Here is a 26,226-nt window from a genome sequence, read left to right as displayed (position 1 = left end):
TCCCACAGCGGCCTGGATTTTGTCACGGGCCTCCCACCGTCCCAGGGTAACACCACCATCCTCACGATAGTGGACCGATTCTCCAAGGCGGCCCACTTCGTGGCCCTCCCGAAGCTCCCAACAGCCCAGGAGACAGCGGACCTCCTGGTCCACCACGTCGTCCGGCTGCATGGGATTCCAACAGACATCGTCTCCGATCGCGGTCCCCAGTTCTCCTCGCAAGTCTGGAGGAGCTTCTGCCGGGAACTGGGGGCCACGGTGAGTCTCTCGTCCGGGTACCACCCTCAGACCAACGGGCAAGCAGAACGGGTAAACCAGGAGGTGGAACAGGCCTTGCGCTGCGTGACTGCCGCGCACCCGGTGGCCTGGAGTACCCATTTGGCCTGGATCGAGTATGCCCATAACAGCCAGGTGTCTTCAGCCACCGGCCTCTCCCCTTTTGAGGTGTGTCTGGGGTATCAGCCCCCGTTGTTTCCGGTGGTTGAGGGAGAGGTCGGTGTGCCCTCGGTCCAGGCCCACCTGCGGAAGTGGCGTCGGGTGTGGCGTGCCGCCCGTTCTGCTCTGCTAAAGGCCCGGATGAGGGCTAAAGCCCATGCAGACCGTCGGCGGACCCCGGCCCCTGCGTATCGGCCAGGGCAGGAGGTGTGGTTATCCACAAAGGACATTCCCCTCAAAGTGGACTCCCCCAAGCTACAGGACCGTTACATCGGCCCTTTCAGGATCCTCAAGGTCATCAGTCCAGCCGCAGTGAGGTCGGAAGCTGAAGCCTCACTGCGGATCCACCCTGTGTTTCATGTGTCCAGAATAAAACTGCATCACACCTCACCCCTCTGTACTCCGGGTCCGGCGCCGCCTCCTGCCCGGATCATCGATGGCGAGCCGGCTTGGACTGTACGCCGGCTCTTGGATGTCCGTAGGATGTGCCGGGGCTTCCAGTATTTGGTGGACTGGGAGGGGTACGGTCCCGAAGAACGCTCCTGGGTGAAGAGGAGCTTCATCCTGGACCCGGCCCTCCTGGCCGATTTCTACCGCCGCCACCCGGACAAGCGTGGTCGGGCGCCAGGAGGCGCCCGTTGAGGGGGGGGTCCTGTTGTGTGGGCCGCCAGAAAAGGAGGTACTGCTGGCCCACCACCAGAGGGTGCCCTGTCTGGAGTGCGGGCTCCAGGCACCAGAGGGCGCAGCCGCCGCACAGGAGCAGCCAGGGTGACAGCTGTCACGCATCACCTGCAACAGCTGTTACCAATCATCTGATCAGCAGGGGTACATCAGCAGGACGACGTCTCCACCTCTTTGCCGAGATATCGTTCTACCTGGAAGGTAACGTTCTCAGCTGACTGTGTTTCTGACTGTGAATATCTGTTGCTTGTGTGTGTTGGACAGCGGATATTCTGTTTCTTTTTCCAACGAGAGGTGGAGGTAGTTTTCCTGCCGTGTGGATTGCTGGGTGCAAACGCGCCCACATTTAATTGTTTGTTGTTCCTCGCCAGCAGTACCAGGTCCGACACGCGGAGGCAGTGGCCACCTGGGAGTTCGGGACTTGGCGGCTCCAGTATTCCCGGGGTCTGGTAGCGGAGGAAATCGTGTGGTTCCGGTTCTGCTTTGGACAGACGTCTCCTATCTTCGAGCCTGCCCACACGACATCTTTGTGAATTGACTTTTTGACCATTGTTGTAATCTGTTGTATTTGTTGTGCGCATTCACAACAGTAAAGTGTTGTTATTTGACCTACTCCATTGTCCGTTCATTTGCGCCCCCTGTTGTGGGTCCGTGTACCTACACTTTCCCAACACTGCATCACTGGAATGTTTGGAAAAATAAACTGATTTTGTTTGTGTACTGTATCCATCTCCAATCCGCCTTGTCTTTCAAAAATCCTCAAGAAGATAGTTTACAGTCAATTCATGGCCTTTCTGGAAGAACACAATATTCTTGAGATTTGCCAATCCGGTTTCAAAACCACAAAGAGCACAGAGTCAAAAGAGTTTTTAATTACATTTTTACAGCTACTGACTCTGGTGACTGTTATTTAGTGCTTTTAGATTTAACTGCTGCATTTGACACAGTGGGCCATGAAATCCTGATCTCTCGCTTGAAGCAGTGGGTGGGCATCAGGGGCACAGCGCTGGAGTGGTTCAGCTCGTACTTGGCAGACCGAACTTTCTGTGTCAGCTTTGGCGACTCTGTCCTCCTCTGCTCCTCTCTCATGTGGGGTCCCACAAGCTTTACTTACTCTCTCCTTTTCTCTCTATATCATCCCGCCTGATTCTATATTTAGGAAGCATGGTATTCCTTTCCACTGTAATGTGGATGACTGTATGTGCCTCTTAAAAAGAACAATGCACACTGTCACTTCAGTAGTAATGTGTCTTGATGAGCAAAAAGACTGGATGGCTCTGAACTTTTTAAATTTTAATGATAAGAAAACTGAAGTGATGGATTTTGGGTAGCACTACTGGGATCCCGCTGCTAGATCTGGGTTCCTTGGCCCAGTATATGAAGTCAACTGTCACAAATCATGGGGGTAAAGTGGACACAGACTTGAAATTTGACAGTCATATCAGGGCCGTTGTTAAATCGAGCTTTATCCACTTGAGACAGCTGGTCAAAATAAAGCCAATTCTTTTGAGGCAACACAGTAATGCCTTGTTACTACTCGGCTGGATTACTGTAATGTACTGTATGTGGGGGTTAGTGCCTCCTCCATTGCCCATCTTCAGATGGTACAGAATGCTGCTGCACAACTTTTAATCACCACATGTAAATATGAGCAAATTTCACCCATTTTAGCCTCACTCCACTGGTTGCCCAGAGTTTTCCCCAGACAATGGAATAACGACGCAGCGGTGTTATAGTCTCATCACAGTACCATTGAACTCTGGTGTCACCTCAAGAGATATATATATATAGATATATATATAATTTTTTTTTTTTTTTTTTTTTGGGGACTGTGCTTGACATTGCCATTTGCCCGCTGGCCCGGCAGCAATTTGTCCCACTTTCGGGACACTACGTGCCAGTACAATTTATAAAATGATGGCCCATTCGGGTCCCTACAAATATTCACTAAATTCTGTTTATTTTACCATATTTCCTGTGGCAAAGTTGTATTTCTTCACATCTTGTGTCATGTGCCATGTTTATTTTTGTCTCAAACATGCTCCGCTGAGGAAATGAGATTAGCTGCACAATCAATAAGTCCGAGTCCGACGATTTACCCATACCGAAATACAAATAGAAATTAAGTACTTCAATAGATTTTTTTTTTTTGATGGTTCTTGTGGCATTTTGCAAATGCCAAAACACGCTCCGACCTTAAAATGTGCGCCTGTGAAATAAATCAAGCGCACCCTCTCTTCTTCTATGACGATTTAACAGCCGACATCTTTATTGCTGCATTGCTGCCATCTTCTGTATCAGTCCGTTATAGCAGTACTATCATCTCAATCAATCCAGTGTCTTTCAAGTATTTAAAAAGTCAACACTTCCCCCTCCCACTTGAACTTATGTCTAAAATACTTCCTACAGAAACTTCTTTCAGGTATGTTCTTCTAAATTTTGAGAGAAGGTCTTGCCTTTCTCTGGAATATTTATTGCAATACATGACATCCCTAATCTGCAAAATAATGTCCTAAATGAGGTCTTGCCGACTTCTGGATGAACCTGTTGTAATATCAAGGTACTACATTACTGCCTGAGCATTCTTTCATCAAATCTAGACAAAAATGTACATGGAACTGTTTTTGTTTCAATAAATGTTGTGAGCTCATGATCTGGGTGTTATTGTGGCCATAATTACCCGATCGTCCAATATTTTGGAAACATGTCACCTCAGGTGATAACTGGCAACAGCACCACTATACTAACAATTTCTGGGGAGAACCCTGCTGCCCATACATTTTAGGATTCATTTTAAAGTTCTTTTCTTTTTAAAATCCCTGAATGTGCTTGCCCCGCCCTACCTCTCTGAGCTCCTACTACCTTATATACCAACCTGCTCTCTCAGGTCAGCTGAGCAGAGCTCTGCTCCTGAGTGTGCCTAAAACTACGTGGATTTAGAGGGGAACATGCATTTGCTGCTGCGGCTCCAAAATTATGGAACAAGCTGCCTTAGCAAATTAGACAGGCCTCGTCGCTATCGGTTTAATTTTTTTCTGAAAACCCATCTCTTCTCCTTGTCCTTTGACACCTAGTTAGGGATGGGTATTGATAAGATTTTATCAATATCGATGCCATTATCGATTTTGCTTATCAATCCGATTCCTTATCGATACCTCCTGTGAATTTTCTGTGTACTACAAGTAGGCTTTACAGGTTTTCTATGTCAACAACATTTTATTGAGTCTTAAAGTAAATAAATATGAAACTGGTCACTGGATCCTTGATCTGTGGACATAAATAGAATAAACAAAATCTGGAGTTTTTGTCAAAAGGATTTCCTTTCAGATATTATTGGCATGAAAATCTCTCTATCCATCTGAGCTGAACTCAGACGGCCGCTGGAGTCTGCACGTCTGTTGCCATACAGTCGGGCTGCTGCAGCACAGGACATCTCAATTTGAGAGGAAAAAAACGTTTTGATCGATTGCAGTTTATTGTTTGCATTACATTTGGAAAGCGGTGTCATTTGATTTAAACGGCGATTCGTTATAAGTTATAAATTCAGAGCGGACTCTACTCAGCAGACAGCAGCGCAACATTTGGAGCAACGGAACGGAAGATGATTCTTGTTTCCTTCTTGCAACAAGACAGTTGTCCCAGTTAGTTCACTTTAATCCGCACAAAAGTGACTCACGATTGACATTTTAATGGCTTTGAGAGGGGTTAAGAAGCAGAGTTGCCACTTCTGAAGAGGAGCGAAGCAAAGATCCAATGAAGCAGTGGATCGAAGCACTGCTTCATTGGTTCAAGGTTCAAAGCAGAGCGGCACTGCAGAAACGGTTCATTACAGACTCGTTGCAAGGTCTGTAATCGACAGAGAAATGATCATTTGCCCAACAAACACCCTCAAAAACAACAACCATTCCGAAGGACCAATTAGGGAATCGTTAAGCAAAAAGGCTATTGATGTCGGTGGATCGAATCATTTCTTAACGATACCTGAAAAGAACTGGGTACCCAAGCCTACACCGAGTAAGATGTTGACTTCATTCATTTATTTGATTTTATCTTATTGTTTTTTTATTGTATGGTTGTTATTTTTACTCATGTTTTATGGCTTAATTATTTTGTTTACAATTTTATGTTTATGTGAATTATGTCTTTTATGATGATTTTTATTTATTCTTCTATACAGCACTTTGGCCGACTGTGGTTGTTTTAAACTGCTTAATAAATAAAGTTGGTGGTTCATCATCTTCCAAACTACTAACACAGAAGCCAAAGTGTATAGATGCATATTTATGTTAAATCACTGTCTGTGTTAGATCAGACCGTGCTGCATGTGAATTTGGACAGATGATGTGACCCTTAAAAAAAAAAAAAGTTGAATTGGTATAAGATTTCACAGAAGGGATGCTCACTGGATGCTGCCTATGATGATTTTTATGCAAGGCCAACATATGCCCATCGGGTATTTTGCAGACCTGGCCTTCAAACAGCAAAACACCTTCTTTACCAGGACATTTGATAGGGTCTTTCTATATGAACTCAATCAGAGGTCCCATGGTGACAGACTCAGATTAGGCTAAAAATAATTTCTGTTTGTGCCTCCACATATTTAATAAACACATGCAAAGTTTTAGGTGGAAAATCTTAAGGGCTTCTTAACTATGGGCCTTTAAAAAAGTGGTGTGTGACTTCCGGTTCTGGTCATGCCCGAGTCAGACGCATAGTCGAATGGCTAACCCGATTTTTCATTTAAATTGCTTATAAATAACCATTAAACGCCACTGACACCCATCACATATAAGATCGGACAACACTGACGATGAGTTCCAGCCAAAAGCAGATGAAGAAAGACTCTAAAGCCGGCAAAAATGAGGAAGTGAAGACGAATCAAAAACAGCTAACGCTAGATGCTACTCTGGCTAACAGTGAGATGAGTGACTCCGTGATGCTAATGGAACTCCGCAAGTTTCGACAAGAGTCCGGTCTGGCTCAAAAAGACATAATGGAGTCACAGAAACGTTTAGAGGAGTCAATAAAATAAGTGAATACAAGAATCGACGTACTTGAAAAGAGGCTGTTCACCGCGGAAACCCGAGTGAGTGACACGGAAGACAGAGGCCTGAGACAGGAAAGGGCACTTGCGTACTTGCTGAACAGAGAAGCCAAAATAACGGCAAGGCAAGAAGAACTGGAGAATAGATCATGCAGAAATAACATTTGAGTTTACGGGATTGCTGAGGATGAAGAAAATGGCGTGGACATGATACAATTTGTCACTGAATTCTTCACAACAAGTCTGAAGCTACAAGATGACTTGAACATCCGACTAGAAAGGGGCTCACAGAGCCACAATACCAAAGCCAAAAAGCACAGCCCCTCCGAGATCCATAATTATCCGCTTTCTGGATTTCAGTGTGAAGCAGGTGGTCCTTCAGCAAGCATGGAAGCAACTAGAAGTGCAGTTCAGAGGCAAAAGAGTGTATTTCGACCAGGACTACTCACCTGATCTCCAGAGAAAAAGAAAGCAGGTACGAGAAGTGATTAAAAAACTCAAAGAGCGTGACATCAAGGAACAAGCGCCGTACCCAGCACAGTTGAAGGTGTTTCTGGACACTGGGGTCAAAACCTTCCCATCACTGTGGGAAAGCACAACCAACTTTGAACGACCTGGGAGTGAAAGTGCATGTGGAGGAACGTGATATCCTGGAGAGGGATTTCCACAATAGATGGCGAATTCAAGGAGGACAAGCAAAAACTGAGACTGTTTTGACACCTAAGGAAATCCGAGCCATCATGAAGGCAGCTGACCAACAGGAAGAGTGAGAGAGAATTTTCTCAGGACATTAGATTTGATTGAAAATTTATAAAACCATATACATGAAAGGTTAGTGGTGTGACGGTGAACAGTAATTTCATTTCAATATATATAAGCAATAGCAGTTATAAGTTCTGATTATAAATCGGGTGACTGCACACTATTTTCTTTTCTTTTTTTTTTACGACTATCATCATTGGGTGTGGGAAGCAGCAGAGACAAGGACTAGATGAGGATTGCTGTTTACACTGTTGGTGTACCTGTTCCAGGGAGGTACATCTCCCTGCCCATGTTATATCGGGGCTGGAGGGGTTCTTGTGAATTATACATCATAATGTTTATTTCAAATAACTTCCACCAGTTCTATTGGAAGTTCTGTTTTGTCAATTGTTCGTTCTATGTGTTTCTCTGCAATAATATTATGCAAGTATCATTGACAGGAAATGTACAGGGACTTATTCTACTTTATCACAAAAATGGCAAATATTAAACTGGTTAGTTATAACATAAATGGTCTAAATCATCCTATAAAGCGTAAGAAAATATTGGCACAGTTAAAAAGACTGAATTGCACTATTGGGCTACTACAAGAAACCCACTTGAACGAAAAAGAACACGCCAAATTAAAGAGAATGGGTGGGACAAATATTTTGTGCCTCATATGAGAACTATAAAAAAAGGGGAGCCGCTATTCTTTGTCATAAATCGCTGTGTTTCACACCAGAAAAGGTTCTTAAAGATAAGAGTGGACGCTGGGTAATGGTTATAGGAACTATCGGTGAAACTACCTTAACAATACTTAACCTATACGCACCAAATGAGGACAACCCAGGCTTCTTCAGAGAGATGGCACAACTTTTGGCAGGTCATTCTAAAGGAATAATTATAATAGCAGGGGATTTCAATTGTGTGGCTAATGGGTATGTTGATAAATTCCCTCCTGATCAAAAAGGCCAATCTTCTAAATCTAAAGCATTATGCGGCATGATGGAGGAGCTAGGACTTGTTGATATTTGGAGAGTAAAGAATCCAAGGGTCAGGGACTACTCTCACTTTTCAAGAGCTCACAAAAGTCACTCCAGAATAGATGTTTATTATTTCCAGGCGGGATGCCCACAGAGTAGAGAGTTGTCATATTGAGCCTCAGACAATAACAGATCACGGACATGTAGTAATGAAGATGTGTCTGGATCAAGAAATTCCATCAAAACTATGGAGACTAAATGTGTCAATTCTGAACAATCCTGATGTTGTAAAATGTATAAAAGACAAAATAAGTAAATACTTAGATATGAATGATGACGGAAATGTATCTCCCTCTACTCTGTGGGATACTGCTAAGGCAGTACTTAGGGGTTAAAATTATATCAATTTCTTCCCACTTGAAAAGAGAAAGAGAGAACAACCAAAAAACTCCAGAAGCAAAAATTAAGCAGCTAGAGGCAGATCACAAAAGATCAAATAAAGACAGTATCTTGTCTGATCTTAACAATTGCAGACAGAAATTAAATGACATTTTAACATACGAGGTCTGTCCAAAAAGTAACGGATCTTTTTATTTTTTTCAAAAACTATATGGATTTGAATCACGTGTGATTGCATCAGCCAAGCTTGAACCTTCGTGCGCATGCGTGAGTTTTTCCACGCCTGTCGGTTGCGTCATTCGCCTGTGAGTGAGCACTGGTCCACCCCTCCCGTCGGATTTCTTTTGTCTGAGAACTTGCTGAGAGACTGCCGCTTTGCTCCATGAAATTTTTTTCAGAAACTGTTAGAGACAGGCAGTTGGAAACCATTTGTTTTTGACTATTAAGACATTTCTGGATAAGAATTTGAGCTTCTTACTCTACAAATGTACACATGTAGGAACAACTGTAAAGCTTGAAATAAGAATGTGAATAAACATTTTGTTCAAAAAAAAAAAAGCGGTGTGTTGCATGTTTTTGACACTCACGAACTGCATACAGTGCAAATTATTCACAGTGCTTCACTTTTTCCACATTTTGTTGTTACAACCTTATTCCAATATTCCAAAATAAATTTTTCCCCACTCAAAATTCTACTCACAACACCCCATAATGACAACATGAAAAACGTTTTAGAAATTTTTTGCATTATTATTATTATTATTTTAAATAAATAAATAATTCACATACACATATGTATTCACATCCTTTGCTCAATACTTTGTTGGTGCACCTTTGGCAGCAATTACAGCCTCAAGTCTTCTTGAATATGTTTTCATGTTTCTCTAAGATCTTGACACAGACAGCGTGGTTTTTGTTTGAAAATGTATAAGCCACTAACCATGTTTGGCACACTTGTGACAGCAGGTCCTTTGAGTTCACTGGAGAAAGATGGTAGGCTGTTGGAGAGGGCAGCCTTATTTTGGAGTTGCTGTGGAGGGTTGAGCTGCTGCCCTGGTCCCGTGGCACCCTGACCATACGGCTGAGCCCCAAAAGGACCACCATTGTTGGCCAAGCCCATCTGGGAAGGGGGTAAGAAGAGAGGGGACAGGTTAAAAAAAAAAAAAAAAAGTAACCAAAAAAGTATACTTATCCTAACTGCAAAGCCCGAAATGGAAACCAAATGCAATTATTGTATTCTCGCAGCATGTGCAAGAGTACAATTCTTTACCTGACTGTTTATATAAGGGCTCCACAATTCAACGAAAGTCGCATCGCAATTGTTGGAAATTGTGCGACTGTGATATGGTAATTGCATAATCTAGCAATGCCACAGACAGGCTCCACATTTAAACTAGTGTTGTGTATCAGATGTCTTCCTCGCTTGAGCACAGCGCAGGTATTTTTTTTTATGTTTTGTTTTTTTTTTGTCTGTTCTAATTTTAGGGAGATGGAGCTGACTCAAGCAATTAATGCAAAGACAATGGCGGACTATCTGATAATCTAGAGATAGCATGAATTATTGGGTGCTGTGTCATATCATGGTGGCCACAATATCAGACACCAATAATCAATATAACCCAATAACTGGTCACATTTCTTACCTCCAGCAGGCATACACATTAATACTCTGGAGTTCAAGGAATAATTGGGCATGTTTGGCTACTTTTGGTTTTACCTTCATAATTTATCATCTCTCCAAAAACTTTATTTTGCCTTGTTTAGTGTCATTTGTTCAGCACAACCTCACCGGTGTAACTTTACTGATTTTCCTACATTCTGACATTTTATTAACACAGTGAACCTAAATTCACACAGAAACATAAAATCTGAAGTTTTTTTTTTTTTTAACTGTGAAAACCACAAACATGTTTAACAAACCATTTTTGTAAGTTAAAAAAGTTACCCTTACCAAAAAATAGTACTGATAAGTATATAAAAAGTAAACTAGAAGTATACTTGAAACATACTTGCATATACTACGTTTTGGTAAGGGTATATACAACTATTTACATTAAAATGCAGGAAATGCTTTAAGCAATTTACATGCAATAAGATACCACACAAATTATATTTGTGCCACTCAGAAAAAAATAATTCCTGTCCAAAACAAGACTTCCCTGACATGGGGGTAGTTGAGCAATCCACATGGAATCCGTGGTTCTGATTGGTTTTATGTCATGCATTTTTGCACCAATGATAAAGAGGAAGACCTCCACCTATACCCCAGGGGGGGGCCACAAAAGAGGAATGACGTTCACGCATGCGCTCAATGCAGCACTTCTACAACCAAATACATGGGATTATGATCAATTTTGGTTTGGTTTAGAACGTGCATTTAACACCAAGTGAATATAACGTAATGCTAAAATACCCTCAGTATGAACATTGCGTTCCTTATAATTTGCAGTTGTTTAATTAATTATTAAGATCGTATTGTCTTATGTACAATTATGTACAATAAATCCCCTCAATCAATCAAAAACAATATTTACGTTTTAAGAGCGGAACTTGTGCAAATCAAGGAATATTTGTAGCTCACCCTCTGTGCTTTGGCGGGTATTAATGAGACAAATTTAACTCCATAGGAAGTTAGCTTTGAGTTAGCGCAAGTTAGCATGCTCACTAATGTCTGCAAAATGTATTGCAAATGACTCCAGGGGTGTTATCAGGTTACAAAAACAGCGTTTTCAGTTTTAGAAGTATTTATCTCTCGCAAGCATTTACATAATATATGACCGATATTTCCCATTTTTCACAGGCCTTCAGTGGATTTATTGGAGACTTTGTCCAACGGTGCCCTCACCCTGGCCCGTGGAGTGAGACACCAGAAGAGGGAAAACGTGCCGGTGCACTTGTGTGGCTTTGCCGACGTGGCCACCATACACCGCTACCAGAAATATTCCTCTCCAACTTGCATTCTCTGCAAAAAAAAAATGATGAACTCCAGCTATGGGTGGGGAAAAACAGAGCGTTCACTACATCTGCAATTTTGTGTTTCACAGAGATGTGGCTTTGTGGATCAATACCAGACTCTGTGCTACAGCTGGTAGGCTTCCAACTTTCTGGCAAAATGAAGGGTGGGGGAATCTGTTTTTACATTAACAGTGGCTGGTGTAATGACGTGACAGTGATCCAACAGCATTGCTCTCCTGATCTGGAAACTTTTATCATTAATCGCAAACCATTCTATTCACCCTATGAGTTCACCTCATTCATTCTGGTTGATGTTTACATTCTACCACAGGCCAGTGTACAGGAGACGGTGCACGCTCGCCAGTCAGATAGTGTGTGGAGCGGACTAACCCGGACTCTTTAGTTATTGGCCTCACTAACTTTAATAAAACTAATCTCTCCCACAAACTCCCCAAATACAGAGACCTGTAGTGAGAACATCTAAACAGTGGATCAGTGAAGCTGTGGAGGAGAACACGGACTGGATGTGTTCAAAAATGCTACCAACATTCTGGATAAGTATATAGAGGCTGTGACCTCATACATCAGCTTCTGTGAGGACTGCTGCATACTGTCACGCACCACAGTGAGGTATAAACAAGACAGGTTTGGGAAGGCAGTTAGGGAAGCTAAACAGCTGTACCCTGACAAACTAACTAGCTGAACGAGTTCTATTGCAGATGTGACAGACAATGGGACAGTCCTAATGTTTTTGCAAAAAATAATTTATTGCAAAGTATGCATGTTTTTAACTTGGAACATACATTTGTGACATAGTAATTGCTTATTATTCATTGAAATGTGCAATTTTAACATGGCATTTTAATCCAAACATATAATTTCATGTACCTTCATACATAAGAAATTGACATCCCACAGTATAAGTACACCAGTTCTGATTCAGCGCACAGCCAACACAATCAATGCTGTCTGCCGTGGGATCGATCAGATCACAGTCTGAACGAGGCTGCAACCACTGTAACAGTGAACAGGGAGGCTTTTGTGAAGAAAACGGCAGAATGGAAATCAAAATGCTTCAGGTACAGAGACAGACTTTCGTCCTTTGAGATTTTGGTGCTGGATAGCAGCGTGCATTATTTCCGTTCTTCTATGTTTTAAAGGACATGTTGCACCGAAAACATAACATTTCCAAGTGTTTCCAACAGTGTTTCTTTGAGGAAAATGTCCCAGCATGCGCTTGAATGGAATGTATCTGCTAACGTTAACCATTTGCTAGAGGTTCAGCTTTGTGCATGCTAAGTGTTGTCATCGATATAACTGCAATAAATGTTGTTGTCCATTCGGCTGCTCCCGTTTTGTGTCGGGGTCGCCACAACGGATACAACCAGATCTGCATTAATATTTGGCACAAGTTTTACACCTGATGCCCTTCCTGATGCAACTCCAGTGTTAACTGGAGAAACACACACAGCCGCAGGTGTTCCAAAGAGGTCTCCCATCCAAGGACTAACTAGGTCCCGAACTGCTTAGCTTCTGAGATCTGACGCTGCTCTTACTAAGATGCAGCAGTTTTCTAGTTTGGCCGATAGTTCTGGAGGAAATCACTGAAGAAATTAAATTGAACATATGGTTTGACCGAAACAAACTGTCATTAAAGTTAAATAAAACGAGGATGAAGTGGAGGTGTAAGAGTCACTAGGTGTTCACAGGAAACAGTTATTATTTCTATATTTATTTATTTATGTTCACTGTTAGTTGGTTTGATATTTTCTATTGTGTTTTAATCAGGTTCTTTTTGTCTTTTTCTCTAAAATTATATTGTAGCATTATTAATCCATCTATCCATCCATTTTCTTCCTCTTTATCAGTAGTCGGGTCGCGGGGGCAGCAGCTCAAGCAAAGACGCCCAGACCTCCTAATCCACACACACCTCCCCCAGCTCCTCCGGGGGAACCCCAAGGCGTTCCCAAGGCAGCCGAGAGACGTAGTCCCTCCAACGTGTCCTGGGTCTTTCCCAGGGCCTCCTCCCGATGGGACGTGCCCGGAACACCTCTCCAGGGAGGTGTCCTGGGGGCATCCGGAAAAGATGCCCGAGCCACCTCAACTGGCTCCTTTCGACGTGGAGGAGCAGCGGCTCAACTCCGAGCTCCTCCCGAGTGACCGAGCTCCTCACCACTATCTCCAAGGGAGCGCCCAGCCACCCTGCGGAGGAAACGCATCTCAGCCGCTTGTACTCGTGATCTCGTTCTTTCGGTCATGAGCCAAATCTCATGACCATAGGTGAAGATCGGAACGTAGATCGATTGATAAATCGAAAGCTTTGCCCCCCTACTCAGCTCTCTCTTCATGACAGTCCAATACAGCGACCGCATCACTACAGATGCTGCACCGATCCGTCTGTCAATCTCACACTCCATCCGTCCCTCACTCGTGAACAAGACCCTGAGATACTTAAACTCCTCCACTTGAGGCAAGGACACTCCACCGACCTGAAGACAGCAAAGCACCTTTTTCCGGTCGAGAACCATGGCCTCGGATTTGGAGGTTCTGATTTCCATCCCGGACGCTTCACGCTCGGCTGCAAACCACCCCAGTGCACGCTGAAGGTCCTGATTTGACTAAGCCAACAGAACCACATCGTCCGCAAACAGCAGAGGCGAGATTCTATGGTTCCCAAACCAGACCTCCTCTACACTCTGGCTGCGCCTAGAAATTCTGTCCATAACGATAATGAACAGAACCGGTGACAAAGGGCAACCCTGGCGGAGGCCAACGTGCACTGGAAACAGGTTTGGTTTGACTTACTACCGGCAGTGTAAACCAAGCTCCTGCTGCAGTCGTACAGGGACCGGATAGCCCTTAGCAAAGGACCCCAGACCCCGTACTCCCGGAGCACCCCCCACAGGGTGACCCGAGGGACACGGTCAAACGCCTTCTCCAGATCCACAAAGCACATGTGGACTGGTTGGGCAAACTCCCATAAACCCTTGAGCACCCGATGGAGCATGTAGAGCTGGTCCAGTATGCCGCGACCAGGACGAAAACCACACTGCTCCTGAATCCGAGGTTCGACTATCGGTCAAATTCTCCTCTCCAGTACTCTGGAATAGACCTTACCGGGGAGGCTGAGGAGTGTGATCCCCCTGTAGTTGGAACACACCCTCCGGTCCCCCTTCTTAAACAGAGGGACCACCACCCCGGTCTGCCAATCCAGAGGCACCGTCCCCAACCGCCACGCGATGTTGCAGAGGCGTGTCAGCCAAGACAGTCCCACAACATCCACAGATTTAAGGTACTCAGGATGGATTTCATCCACCCCAGGAGCCTTGCCACCGAGGAGCTTTCTAACCACCTCGGTGACTTCGGCCTGGGTAATGGATGAGTCTGCCTCTGAGTCCCCAGTCTCTGCTTCCTCTTCGGAAGACGTGACGATGGGATTGAGGAGATCCTCGAAGTATTCCTTCCACTGCCCGACAACATCCCTAGTCAGGGTCAATAGCTCCCCACCCGCACCGTGGACAGTGCAGGTGGAGAGCTGCTTCCACCTCCTGAGGCAACGGACGGTTTGCCAAAATTTCTTCAAGGCCGACCGATAGTCCTCCTCCATGGCCTCCCTGAACTCCTCCCAGACCCGAGTATTTGCCTCTGCGACCGCACGGGCTGCGGCACGCTTGGCCTGCTGGTACCTGTCAGCTGCCTCCGGGGTCCCACCTACCAACAAAGACAAGTAGGACTCCTTCAGCTTGACAGCATCCTTTACTTCTGGTGTCCATCACCGGGTTCGGGATTGCCGTCGCAACAGGCACCAGAGACCTTGTGACCACAGCTACGAGCGGCCGCATCGATAATGGAGGTGGAGAACATGGTCCACTCGGACTCCATGTCTCCAACCTACTCCAGGATCTGGGAGAAGCTCTCCCGGAGGTGGGAGTTGAAGACCTGGCTGACAGAGGGTTCCACCAGTCATTCCCAGCAGACCCTCACGATACGTTTGGGCCTGCCAGGTCTGATTGGCTTCCTCCCCTCCCAGCGAATCCAACTCACCACCAGGTGGTGATTGGTCGACAGCTCAGCCCCTCTCTTCACTCAAGTGTCCGAGACACGTGGCCGAAGGTCAGATGATACGACTACAAAGTCGATCATCGACCTCCGGCTCAGGGTGTCCTGGTGCCACATGTACTTATGGACACCCTTGTGCTCGAACATGGTGTTCGTGATGGACAAACTGTGACTAGCACAGAAATCCAACAACTGAACACCACTCAGGTTCAGATCGGGGAGGTCGCCCCCCTCCAGGTCTCACTGTCACCACAAACGTGGTCGTTGAAATCCCCCAGGAGAACAATGGAGTCCCCAGTCGGAGCGCTATCTAGCACCCCTCCCAGGGACTCCAAGAAGGTCAGGTACTCTGCATTGCCGCTCAGCCCGTAGGCCAAGACAACAGTGAGAGACCTGTCCCCGACCCGAAGTCGTAGGGACGCGACCCTCTCGTTCATTGGAGTGAACTCCAACACATGGTGACTGAGCTGGGGAGCAATATGCAATGCGACCCCAGCTCTCCGCCTCTCCCCGTGGGCAACCCCAGAAAAGTGGAGCGTCCAGCCCCTCTCTCCAGGAGCTGGGTACCAGAGCCCAAGCTGTGCGTGGAGGTAAGCCCGACTATCTCTAGTCGGTATCTCTCAACCTCCCACACAAGGTCAGGCTCCTTCCCCACCAGTGAGGTGACATTCCACGTACCAACAGCCAGGGGCTGTGAGCGCGGACCAGGCCACCCGCCCTCAACCACCACCCAGTCCTCTCTGCACCCGACCCCCATGGCCCCCTCTGCAGTTGGTGAACCCACAGGAGGACAGGCCCACGTCGCTCTTTTGGGCTAAGCCCGGAAGGGCCCCATGGGCTAAGGCCCGAGCCCCAACACCAGGCTTGGCTCCAGAGTGGGGCCCCGGCTCAGCTATACCGGGCCACGTCTTGGTCCTTGATTTTTTTACTGGTCATGGGAGCTTCTGAACTGCCCTTAGTCTGACCCGTCACCTAGGACCTGTTTGCCTTGGGAGACCCTACAAGGGGCACAAAGCCCCCGACAACATAGCTCCTAGGATCATCCGGGTACGCAAACTCCCCCACCACGATAAGGTGGCAGCTAGAGGGGGAGGCATTATTAATTATTATTGCTATTATTATTATTATTATTAATATATAAACAAAATAAATTTAAAAAATATTACAATTTGTAATACATTTTGCTCTTTTACAACAACAAACGCAGAGCCACTGATTATTATACAGAAAACAAATGCACACAAACGTGCTGAGATGTGAACAGCTTAATGCTAACTTTAACACTGAAAACGCCATAGACATGCTAACGCATTGGTATTGGTCTTGTCTTTAAGTTATAAAATACATCTATCAACTGTTTCAGAAGACCATAACAGGTCGGTTAAACATAAAAAAGGTAAATATCACTCACAGACATGCCCTTTGAGGTTTTAGAAAAATTAAGATAAAGCGAAATAAAACAAAGAACCAACAAAGCAGCGAGTCGGATCAATGCTTCGTTCAAAGAAGAGCCGCGCTGCAGAAACAGTTAATTACAGATCCTGCAGGGGTTCTGTAATCAACGTAGAGACATGATCATTTGCCCAACAAACATCCCCAAAAACAACGGCCGCTCTGAAGCGCCGATAAGGTAATCGTTAAGCAAAAAGGCTACTGATACCCAACCCAAAACAGGACCTGTGTCTTTGATCCTAATGCCCAGAAATAGGTTAACAATCAGTGATTAAAGCTTGAGAAGAAAACAACTTCAAAGAGTTCAGTGGTTTTGTCCTTGAGAGCTACTGCAGTCACAATAATCACAGTTGTCCATACAAGCTTGCAACACCTTTCTGTGCATAAACGCAGAATCCCTTCAGTGATGCCTACAGGTGCTAGTCATATAATTAGAATATCATGAAAAAGTTGATTTATTTCAGTAATTCTATTCAAAAAGTGAAACTTGTATATTATATTCATTCATTACACACAGACTGATATATTTCAAATGTTTATTTCTTTTAATTTTGATGATTATAACTGACAACTAATTCAGTATCTCAGAAAATTTGAATATTAAGACCAATACAAAAAGGATTTTTAGAAATGTTGGCCAACTGAAAAGTATGAACATGAAAAGTATGAGCATGTACAGCACTCAATACATAGTTGGGGCTCCTTTTGCCTGAATTACTGTAGCAATGCAGCGTGGCATGGAGTCGATCAGTCTGTGGCACTGCTCAGGTGGTATGAGAGCCCAGGTTTCTCCGATAGTGGCCTTCAGCTCTTCTGTATTGTTGGGTCTGGTATGTCACATCTTCCTCTTCACAATACCCCATAGATTTTCTAAGGGGTTAAGGTCAGGCGGGTTTGGTGGCCAATTACGAACAGGGATACCATGGTCCTTAGACCAGGTACTGGTAGCTTCGGCACTGTGGGCAGGTGCCATGTCCTGCTGGAAAATGAACTCTGCATCTCCATAAAGTTGGTCAGAAGCAGGAAGCATGAAGTGCTCTACAACTTCCTGGTAGAGGGCTGCATTGACCTTGGACCTCAGAAAACACAGTGGACCAACACCAGCAGATGACACGGCACCCCAAACCATCACTGACTCTGGAAACTTTACAGTGGACCTCAAGCAACGTGGATTCTGTGCCTCCCCTCTCTTCCTCCAGAGTCTGGGACCTTGATTTCCAAAGGAAATGCAAGATTTACTTTCATCAGAGAACATAACTTTTCTCCATTCAGCAGCAGCTACTCCTTTTTGTCTTTAGCCCAGGCAAGATGTCAAGTCAGCAGTCTTCCCCATGATCATGTAGCCTACAGAACTAGACTGAGAGACCAGTTAAAGGCCTTTGTAGATGTTCTGAGTTAATTAGCTGACTAGAGTGCATCACCAGGTGTCTTCAATATTGAACCTTTTCACAATATTCTAATTTCTTGAGATACTGAATTTGAGGTTTTCATTAGTTGTCAGTTATAATCATCAACATTAAAAAACAACAACAAAAAAACACTTGAAATATATCAGTCTGTGTGGAATGAATGTATACATTATCCAAGTTTCACTTTTTGAATGAAATTACTGAAATAAATCAACTTTTTCATAATATTCTAATTATATGACCAGCAGTGTTGCCACAGTTACTTTGAAAAAGTAATCCAATTACTGATTACTGATTACTCCTTGAAAAAGTAACTTAGTTACTTTACTGATTACTCAATTGTAAAAGTAACTAAGTTAGATTACTAGTTACTTTTTTAGTTACTTTTCCCAGCTGTCGACAACAACCCTCTGCCACCTCAACATGACAATGATACCTGTTTTGCCAAAATTCACTTTATAGTCACCCTTTCTTGACTTCAATGAAAATAAATACTTGTTTTATAAAAAGTAAAATAAAGACCTCTTTCTTGACCTCATATTTAACTGTTGACAGCACTGTAACAGTAAAACTTGCAATTTCGAAACTACATTTTTTATAAATGTAACTATTAAATTCTAACATTTTTCTAACATTTAAATTCTCTCTAAACATTTTACTTGTCGAAATTATTATTATTTTAAGCAATATTAGTAGTTGTAGTAAAAAACGGCTTCAAAACTGGACCTTTAATCTAGGGGTGTTGTGAGGGGGGCACATCCTTGCCCCACGCCCCCATTCCATCTGGATTCGCCCCTGCTTTGGCGTTTGAGCACAAAGAATGGATTACATTTATTTATGCAGAAAACATGACCAGATTTACAGGTAAGAAAGTTTTATTGCGTTTTCACATCATGTGGTCCTCAGAAAGAGAGTTTAGGTGCATTTGAGTGGAAAATAGTGTTAGTTGTTGACACGTCGCGGAGGATCAGCTGTTTTTAACAACCAGATACAGAGCGGCTCAGCTCAGAATTCTAAATAAAGGAGGAAAAAAGTATAAAAATGTCTTTGTAAAGCTCAGTGCAGGTATGCTGATCACCGCGCTTTAAGAGGTGAGGACGAGTCGAGCAGCTGCAAAAAAACGCGGATGAAAAGCTCACAGCTTTTCTTAAAGTGTGCAGTTCAGTCAAACCCTGACCCCCTGCCCACGGACCAAGTTTAATGCTGCTATCGACCCACAATGAAAAATAATAGTAACGCACAGTGACATGGAGAAGTAACTTTAATCTGATTACTGATTTGGAAAGATTAACGCGTTAGATTACTCGTTACTAGAAAAAGTGGTCAGATTAGAGTAACGCGTTACCGGCATCACTGATGACCAGTACCTGTATAAGCAACAACTACATATCTCCAATACTATATTCTCATGTGTCGGGCAGAATTCAACTACAAAAAATTAAAAGTACTGCCACATAAAATTATATAGGCACAGATCAGTCACTTGTGCTTTGTGGAATTGCACTTAATTCAAAACATGAAAAAAGCTTCTGGAAAATCTTCTAACATTGTGGGTTTCCATCAAGAGTTCAGTTTGTGTGCAAATAATATAAATAAAGAAACAACAGGCATTTTAACATCCACAACAATAGAGTACATTTGTCAATCAAAAAGTACATAAAAAGCTGAAAACTGACAGAAAGACTTACATTATTCATACTGCCTGCTTGCTGGGCTGCACCAAGTGTAGCATGAGCCCCCATCTGCTGTCCCCCCTGGGTAAGAGTCTCTGCCAAAGCACTTCCAGTTGCTACTTGTCCTGGTGCTGGCTGCATTGTCTGACCCTGGAATGGCATGCCTGTCACCGCAGCTCCTCGGCCTCGTCCAGCTCCGGGTCCCAGGCCACCATTCATCACCTGCCCAGGTTGTGATTGTCCTCCCTGGACCAAGAGCCCAGCATGACCTTGACTGTTGTTAATCATGGTCTGGTTAAAGCCTATTCCTGCATTACTGTTGTTTTGCGCTGCTACTGCAGCTGATGTTCCTGATTTGTGGGCCTGAGGGGAGGGATGGTTGTTGGGGGAGCCCTGGCCAAGAGGGCTTTTCCCCAGCGGCGTGCCCAGTTGAGAAGTGATCCCACCTTGCTGAGGGCTAGCTGAGCTCATCCCTGTGCCTGTGATACTGGATGTGCTACCAGCTCGGAGGAGCTCAGAGAGCTGCTTATGCTTAGCAGCTGCATCTGGGATGACTGTGGTGCCACCGTTAAGGCCCGCTGAAGTTCCTCCTGGTGGTGCTGCTCCACCATTAGAAGGCATTCCAACCATCAAGCCCAGCTCTCCTCCATTTGGAATCAACTCATCTGGAAGATCATTCTCCAAATCATCCCAGGATAGAGATCCCAGATCTAGGATAAAGAAAATGAGGAGAAAAAGGAAAAGGGTCAATTTGTGAGGCAGCAAGAATGGAAGTAGAAAGACAAAGGCTAATTGCCTCTACTGGTGGTTGGCTCTCACTGCGGTATTGTATCACTTCCTGTTCCGGAGCACAGCGGTGTTTTGCTGTATCTGTTAGCTGTTTAATCTGCGCAGTTAGACTGATCTAGTTAACTAGATAACGATTTGTTTCACAGTGTAATCTACACGTGCCTTAACTAAAGCACTCCCTCTGCTGAATCACCTCTAAATTATTTACACATTATTCACTTTGTGTGTTTTTAGGAATCCACTAGCTTAGCACAGCTACTAGCTCTTAGCCGGTTTAGCATGGCAGCTTCTCCCGTCTCTCCCGCACCTTTCTGCTCAGGGTGTGAAATGTTTAGTTATTCCTCGGACTCCTTTAGCAGTAATGGTACTTGTAATAAGTGTAGCTTATTCGTAGCTTTGGAGGCCAGGCTGGGCGAATTGGAGACTCGGATCCGCACCTTGGAAAATCCTACAGCTAGCCAGGCCCCTGTAGTCGGTGCGGACCAAGGTAGCTTAGCCGCCGTTAGTTCCCCTCCGGCAGATCCCGAGCAGCCGGGAAAGCAGGCCGACTGGGTGACTGTGAGGAGGAAGTGTAGTCCTAAACAGAAGCCCCGTGTACACCGCCAACCCATTCACATCTCTAACCGTTTTTCCACACTCGGCGACACACCCGCCAAGGATCAAACTCTGGTTATTGGCGACTCTGTTTTGAGAAATGTGAAGTTAGCGACACCAGCAACCATAGTCAATTGTCTTCCGGGGGCCAGAGCAGGCGACACTGAAGGAAATTTGAAACTGCTGGCTAAGGCTAAGCGTAAATTTGGTAAGACTGTAATTCACGTCGGCAGTAATGACACCCGGTTACGCCAATCGGAGGTCACTAAAATTAATATTGAATCGGTGTGTAACTTTGCAAAAACAATGTCGGACTCTGTAGTTTTCGCTGGGCCCCTCCCCATTCGGACCGGGAGTGACATGTTTAGCCGCATATTCTCCTTGAATTGCTGGTTGTCTGAGTGGTGTCCAAAAAATGAGGTGGGCTTCATAGATAATTTGTAAAGCTTCTGGGGAAAACCTGGTCTTGTTAGGAGAGACAGCATCCATCCCACTTTGGATGGAGGAGCTCTTATTTCTAGAAATCTGGCCAATTTTCTTAATTCCTCCAAACCATGACTACCCAGGGTTGGGACCAAGAAGCAGAGTTGTAGTCTTACGCACCTCTCCGCAGCTTCTCTCCCCCTGCCATCCCCTCATTAACCCATCCCCGTAGAGACGGTGCCTGCTCCCAGACCACCAATAACCAGCAAAAATCTATTTAAGCATAAAAATTCAAAAAGAAAAAATAATATAGCACCTTCAACTGCACCACAGACTAAAACAGTTAAATGTGGTCTATTAAACATTAGATCTCTCTCTTCTAAGTCCCTGTTAGTAAATGATATAATAATTGATCAACATATTGATTTATTCTGCCTTACAGTAACCTGGTTACAGCAGGATGAATATGTTAATTTAAATGAGTCAACACCCCCGAGTCACACTAACTGCCAGAACGCTCGTAGCACAGGAGGAGGTGGAGGATTAGCAGCAATCTTCCACTCCAGCTTGTTTATTAATCAAAAACCCAGACAGAGCTTTAATTCATTTGAAAGCTTGTCTCTTAGTCTTGTCCATCCAAATTGGAAGTCCCAAAAACCAGATTTATTCGTTGTTATCTATCGTCCACCTGGTCGTTACTGTGAGTTTCTCTGAATTTTCAGACCTTTTGTCTGACTCAGTGCTTAGCTCAGATAAGATAATTATAGTGGGCGATTTTAACATCCACACAGATGCTGAGAATGACAGCCTCAACACTGCATTTAATCTATTGTTAGACTCAACTGGCTTTGCTCAAAATGTAAATGAGTCCACCCACCACTTTAATCATACCTTAGATCTTGTTCTGACTTATGGTATGGAAATTGAAGACTTAACAGTATTCCCTGACAACCCCCTTCTGTCTGATCATTTCTTAATAACATTTACATTTACTATGATGGACTACCCAGCAGTGGGGAATAGGTTTCATTACAGTAGAAGTCTTTCAGCAAGCGCTGTAACTAGGTTTAAGGATATGACTCCTTCTTTATGTTCTCCAATGCCAAATACCAACACAGGGCAGAGTAGCTACCTAAACTCTGTGAGTGAGATAGAGTATCTCGTCAATAGTTTTATATCCTCATTGAGGATAACTTTGGATGCTGTAGCTCCTCTGAAAAAGAGAGCCTTAAATCAGAAGTGCCTGACTCCGTGTTATAACTCACAAACTCGCAGCTTAAAGCAGATAACCCGTAAGTTGGAGAGGAAATGGTGTCTCACAAATTTAGAAGATCTTCACTTAGCCTGGAAAAAGAGTCTGTTGCTCTATAAAAAGCCCTCCGTAAAGCTAGGACATCTTACTTCTCATCACTAATTGAAGAAAATAAGAACAACCCCAGGTTTCTTTTCAGCACTGTAGCCAGGCTGACAAAGAGTCAGAGCTCTATTGAGCCAAGTATTACTTTAACTTTAACTAGTAATGACTTCATGACTTTCTTTGCTAATAAAATTTTAACTATTAGAGAAAAAATTACTCATAACCATCCCAAAGACATATCGTTCTCTTTGGCTGCTTTCAGAGATGCCGGTATTTGGTTAGACTCTTTCTCTCCGATTGTTCTGTCTGAGTTATTTTCATTAGTTACTTCCTCCAAACCATCAACATGTCTATTAGACCCCATTCCTACCAGGCTGCTCAAGGAAGCCCTACCAATCTGTCTTTATTAGTTGGCTATGTACCACAGGCTTTTAAGGTGGCAGTAATTAAACCATTACTTAAAAAGCCATCACTTGACCCAGCTATCTTAGCTAATTATAGGCCAATCTCCAACCTTCCTTTTCTCTCACAGATTCTTGAAAGGGTAGTTGTAAAACAGCTAACTGATCATCTGCAGAGGAATGGTCTATTTGAAGAGTTTCAGACAGGGTTTAAAATTAATCATAGTACAGAAACAGCATTAGTGAAGGTTACAAATGATCTTCTTATGGCCTCAGACAGTGGACTCATCTCTGTGCTTGTTCTGTTAGACCTCAGTGCTGCTTTTGATACTGTTGACCATAAAATTTTATTACAGAGATTAGAGCATGCCATAGGTATTAAAGGCACTGCGCTGCGGTGGTTTGAATCATATTTATCTAATAGATTACAATTTGTTCATGTAAATGGGGAATCTTTTTCACAGACTAAGGTTAATTATGGAGTTCCACAAGGTTCTGTGCTAGGACCAATTTTATTCACTGTATACATGCTTCCCTTAGGCAGTATTATTAGACAGCATTGTTTAAATTTTCATTGTTACGCAGATGATACTCAGCTTTATCTATCCATGAAGCCAGAGGGGACACACCAATTAGCTAAACTGCAGGATTGTCTTACAGACATAAAGACATGGATGACCTCTAATTTCCTGCTTTTAAATTCAGATAAAACTGAAGTTATTGTACTTGGCCCCACAAATCTTAGAAACATGGTGTCTAACCAGATCCTTACTCTGGATGGCATTACCCTGACCTCTAGTAATACTGTGACAAATCTTGGAGTCATTTTTTATCAGGATGTGTCATTCAATGTGCATATTAAACAAATATGTAGCACTGCTTTTTTGCATTTGCGCAATATCTCTAAAATTAGAAAGGTCTTGTCTCAGAGTGATGCTGAAAAACTAATTCATGCATTTATTTCCTCTAGGCTGGACTATTGTAACTCATTATTATCAGGTTGTCCTAAGAGTTCCCTGAAAAGCCTTCAGTTAATTCCAAATGCTGCAGCTAGAGTACTGACAGGGACTAGAAGGAGAGAGCATATCTCACCCATATTGGCCTCTCTTCATTGGCTTCCTGTTAATTCTAGAATAGAATTTAAAATTCTTCTTCTTACTTATAAGGTTTTGAATAATCAGGTCCCATCTTATCTTAGGGACCTCATAGTACCATATCACCCCAATAGAGCGCTTCGCTCTCAGACTGCAGGCTTACTTGTAGTTCCTAGGGTTTGTAAGAGTAGAATGGGAGGTAGAGCCTTCAGCTTTCAGGCTCCTCTCCTCTGGAACCAGCTCCCAATTCGGATCAGGGAGACAGACACCCTCTCTACTTTTAAGATTAGGCTTAATACTTTCCTTTTTGCTAAAGCTTATAGTTAGGGCTGGATCAGGTGACCCTGAACCATCCCTTAGTTATGCTGCTATAGACTTAGACTGCTGGGGGGTTCCCATGATGCACTGAGTGTTTCTTTCTCTTTTTGCTCTGTATGCACCACTCTGCATTTAATCATTAGTGACTGATCTCTGCTCCCCTCCACAGCATGTCTTTTTCCTGGTTCTCTCCCTCAGCCCCAACCAGTCCCAGTAGAAGACTGCCCCGCCCTAAGCCTGGTTCTGCTGGAGGTTTCTTCCTGTTAAAAGGGAGTTTTTCCTTCCCACTGTCGCCAAGTGCTTGCTCACAGGGGGTCGTTTTGACAGTTGGGGTTTTTCCGTAATTATTGTATGGCTTTGCCTTACAATATGAAGCACCTTGGGCCAACTGTTTGTTGTGATTTGGCGCTATATAAATGAAATTGATTTGATTTGATTAATTCTAAATCAACTCATAAATTTTAATAAAAACGTCCCACGTGACCATTGTAAATTTGCCGCAAATTTTCAAGCTGGTACAGTGGTCTCCCAAAAAAGACAGACACAGCTGTTTTTCCCCCTAGATTATTTTCATATTCATCATGGAAATGGTAAAAACAGTATTTGAAATGACAAATTATGCATCAGTGCAGCTGTGGTGCTGTGTGTACACCTGACACATTAGACGTCAGAACTAAAGCAGAACAGGTCCCGAATAGTAATTGGTAGGGATGTCCTGAGCCTATACTCAGTGTCGGTATCGGACGCCGATATGGCTATTTTGCGAGAATCGGTTGGTATCGGATTTGAGAACGTAATCAGGCCGATTCACGATACTTTTCAGCATCATCATGCTTTACGACTGCCTTAAACCGAGACGCAACACAAAAACATTGCGCCTACGAGCAAGACTTTGATTTCACCTCCATACCTCAATGCCCGCAGAGTTTGTTGATCCAGGAAAACTTCTGTGTGACCTGTCTGTGCATCGCTGCTGCAGAGGGGTGAGTGTGGGGGGTGGGGGTGTTCTGAGCTAAAGTGTGTCTCTCACTGTTCATGTGAAACGTGCGATGCAGCCGGTACAGAGATGCCGACTAACAGCTCAGTGAGGCTGCAAAACAGCAGCATCTGTTTTGCAGCCTCACTGAGCCGTCAGCTGTCTGTTCTCTGGTCGGCTCGAGCACTCTAACATCATCTAAAAAAAAACTCCATTAAAATATTTAATTAAATAATACAGTTAATCCAATAATTCTGCATCCATAGCTGCTGTATTTTCAGAAAGCTCCTATTTATTATAGTTGAAAGGCCCCATGTTCTCAAAAAGCTCCCAAGTCGAAGGAGGAAAAACAAGTTTGACTGAGCGAGGGGAGCAGTGAGAAAGAGAGGAGAGGAGGAGGAGCTTCACTCATTTTCACATGAAAAGAGCAACTGTTCAAA

At 43.9% G+C, this 26,226-nt stretch overlaps 1 protein-coding gene across 4 annotated transcripts in view; it reads right to left on the bottom strand.

The window, feature by feature from the left end:
- Positions 1-26,226, bottom strand: part of LOC117525997 (CREB-binding protein-like) — a 103,877-nt gene that overhangs the window by 30,551 nt on the left and 47,100 nt on the right. For 2 of the 4 annotated variants that reach the window (XM_034187983.1, XM_034187984.1), the window contains 2 exons: positions 19,850-20,544; positions 9,227-9,406 (listed from right to left, as the gene is read on the bottom strand). In XM_034187983.1, coding sequence (XP_034043874.1) covers positions 9,227-9,406; positions 19,850-20,544 — 875 coding nt within the window. The remainder of the gene's footprint in view (positions 1-9,226; positions 9,407-19,849; positions 20,545-26,226) is intronic. The other 2 variants (XM_034187985.1, XM_034187988.1) reach the window with 1 other exon arrangement.

Source organism: Thalassophryne amazonica, chromosome 15, assembly GCF_902500255.1.
Source record: "Thalassophryne amazonica chromosome 15, fThaAma1.1, whole genome shotgun sequence".
Taxonomy (NCBI): domain Eukaryota; kingdom Metazoa; phylum Chordata; class Actinopteri; order Batrachoidiformes; family Batrachoididae; genus Thalassophryne; species Thalassophryne amazonica.
The sequence above is the reverse complement of the archived record's forward strand: the minus strand, read 5'-3'. Positions and strand labels throughout refer to the sequence as shown.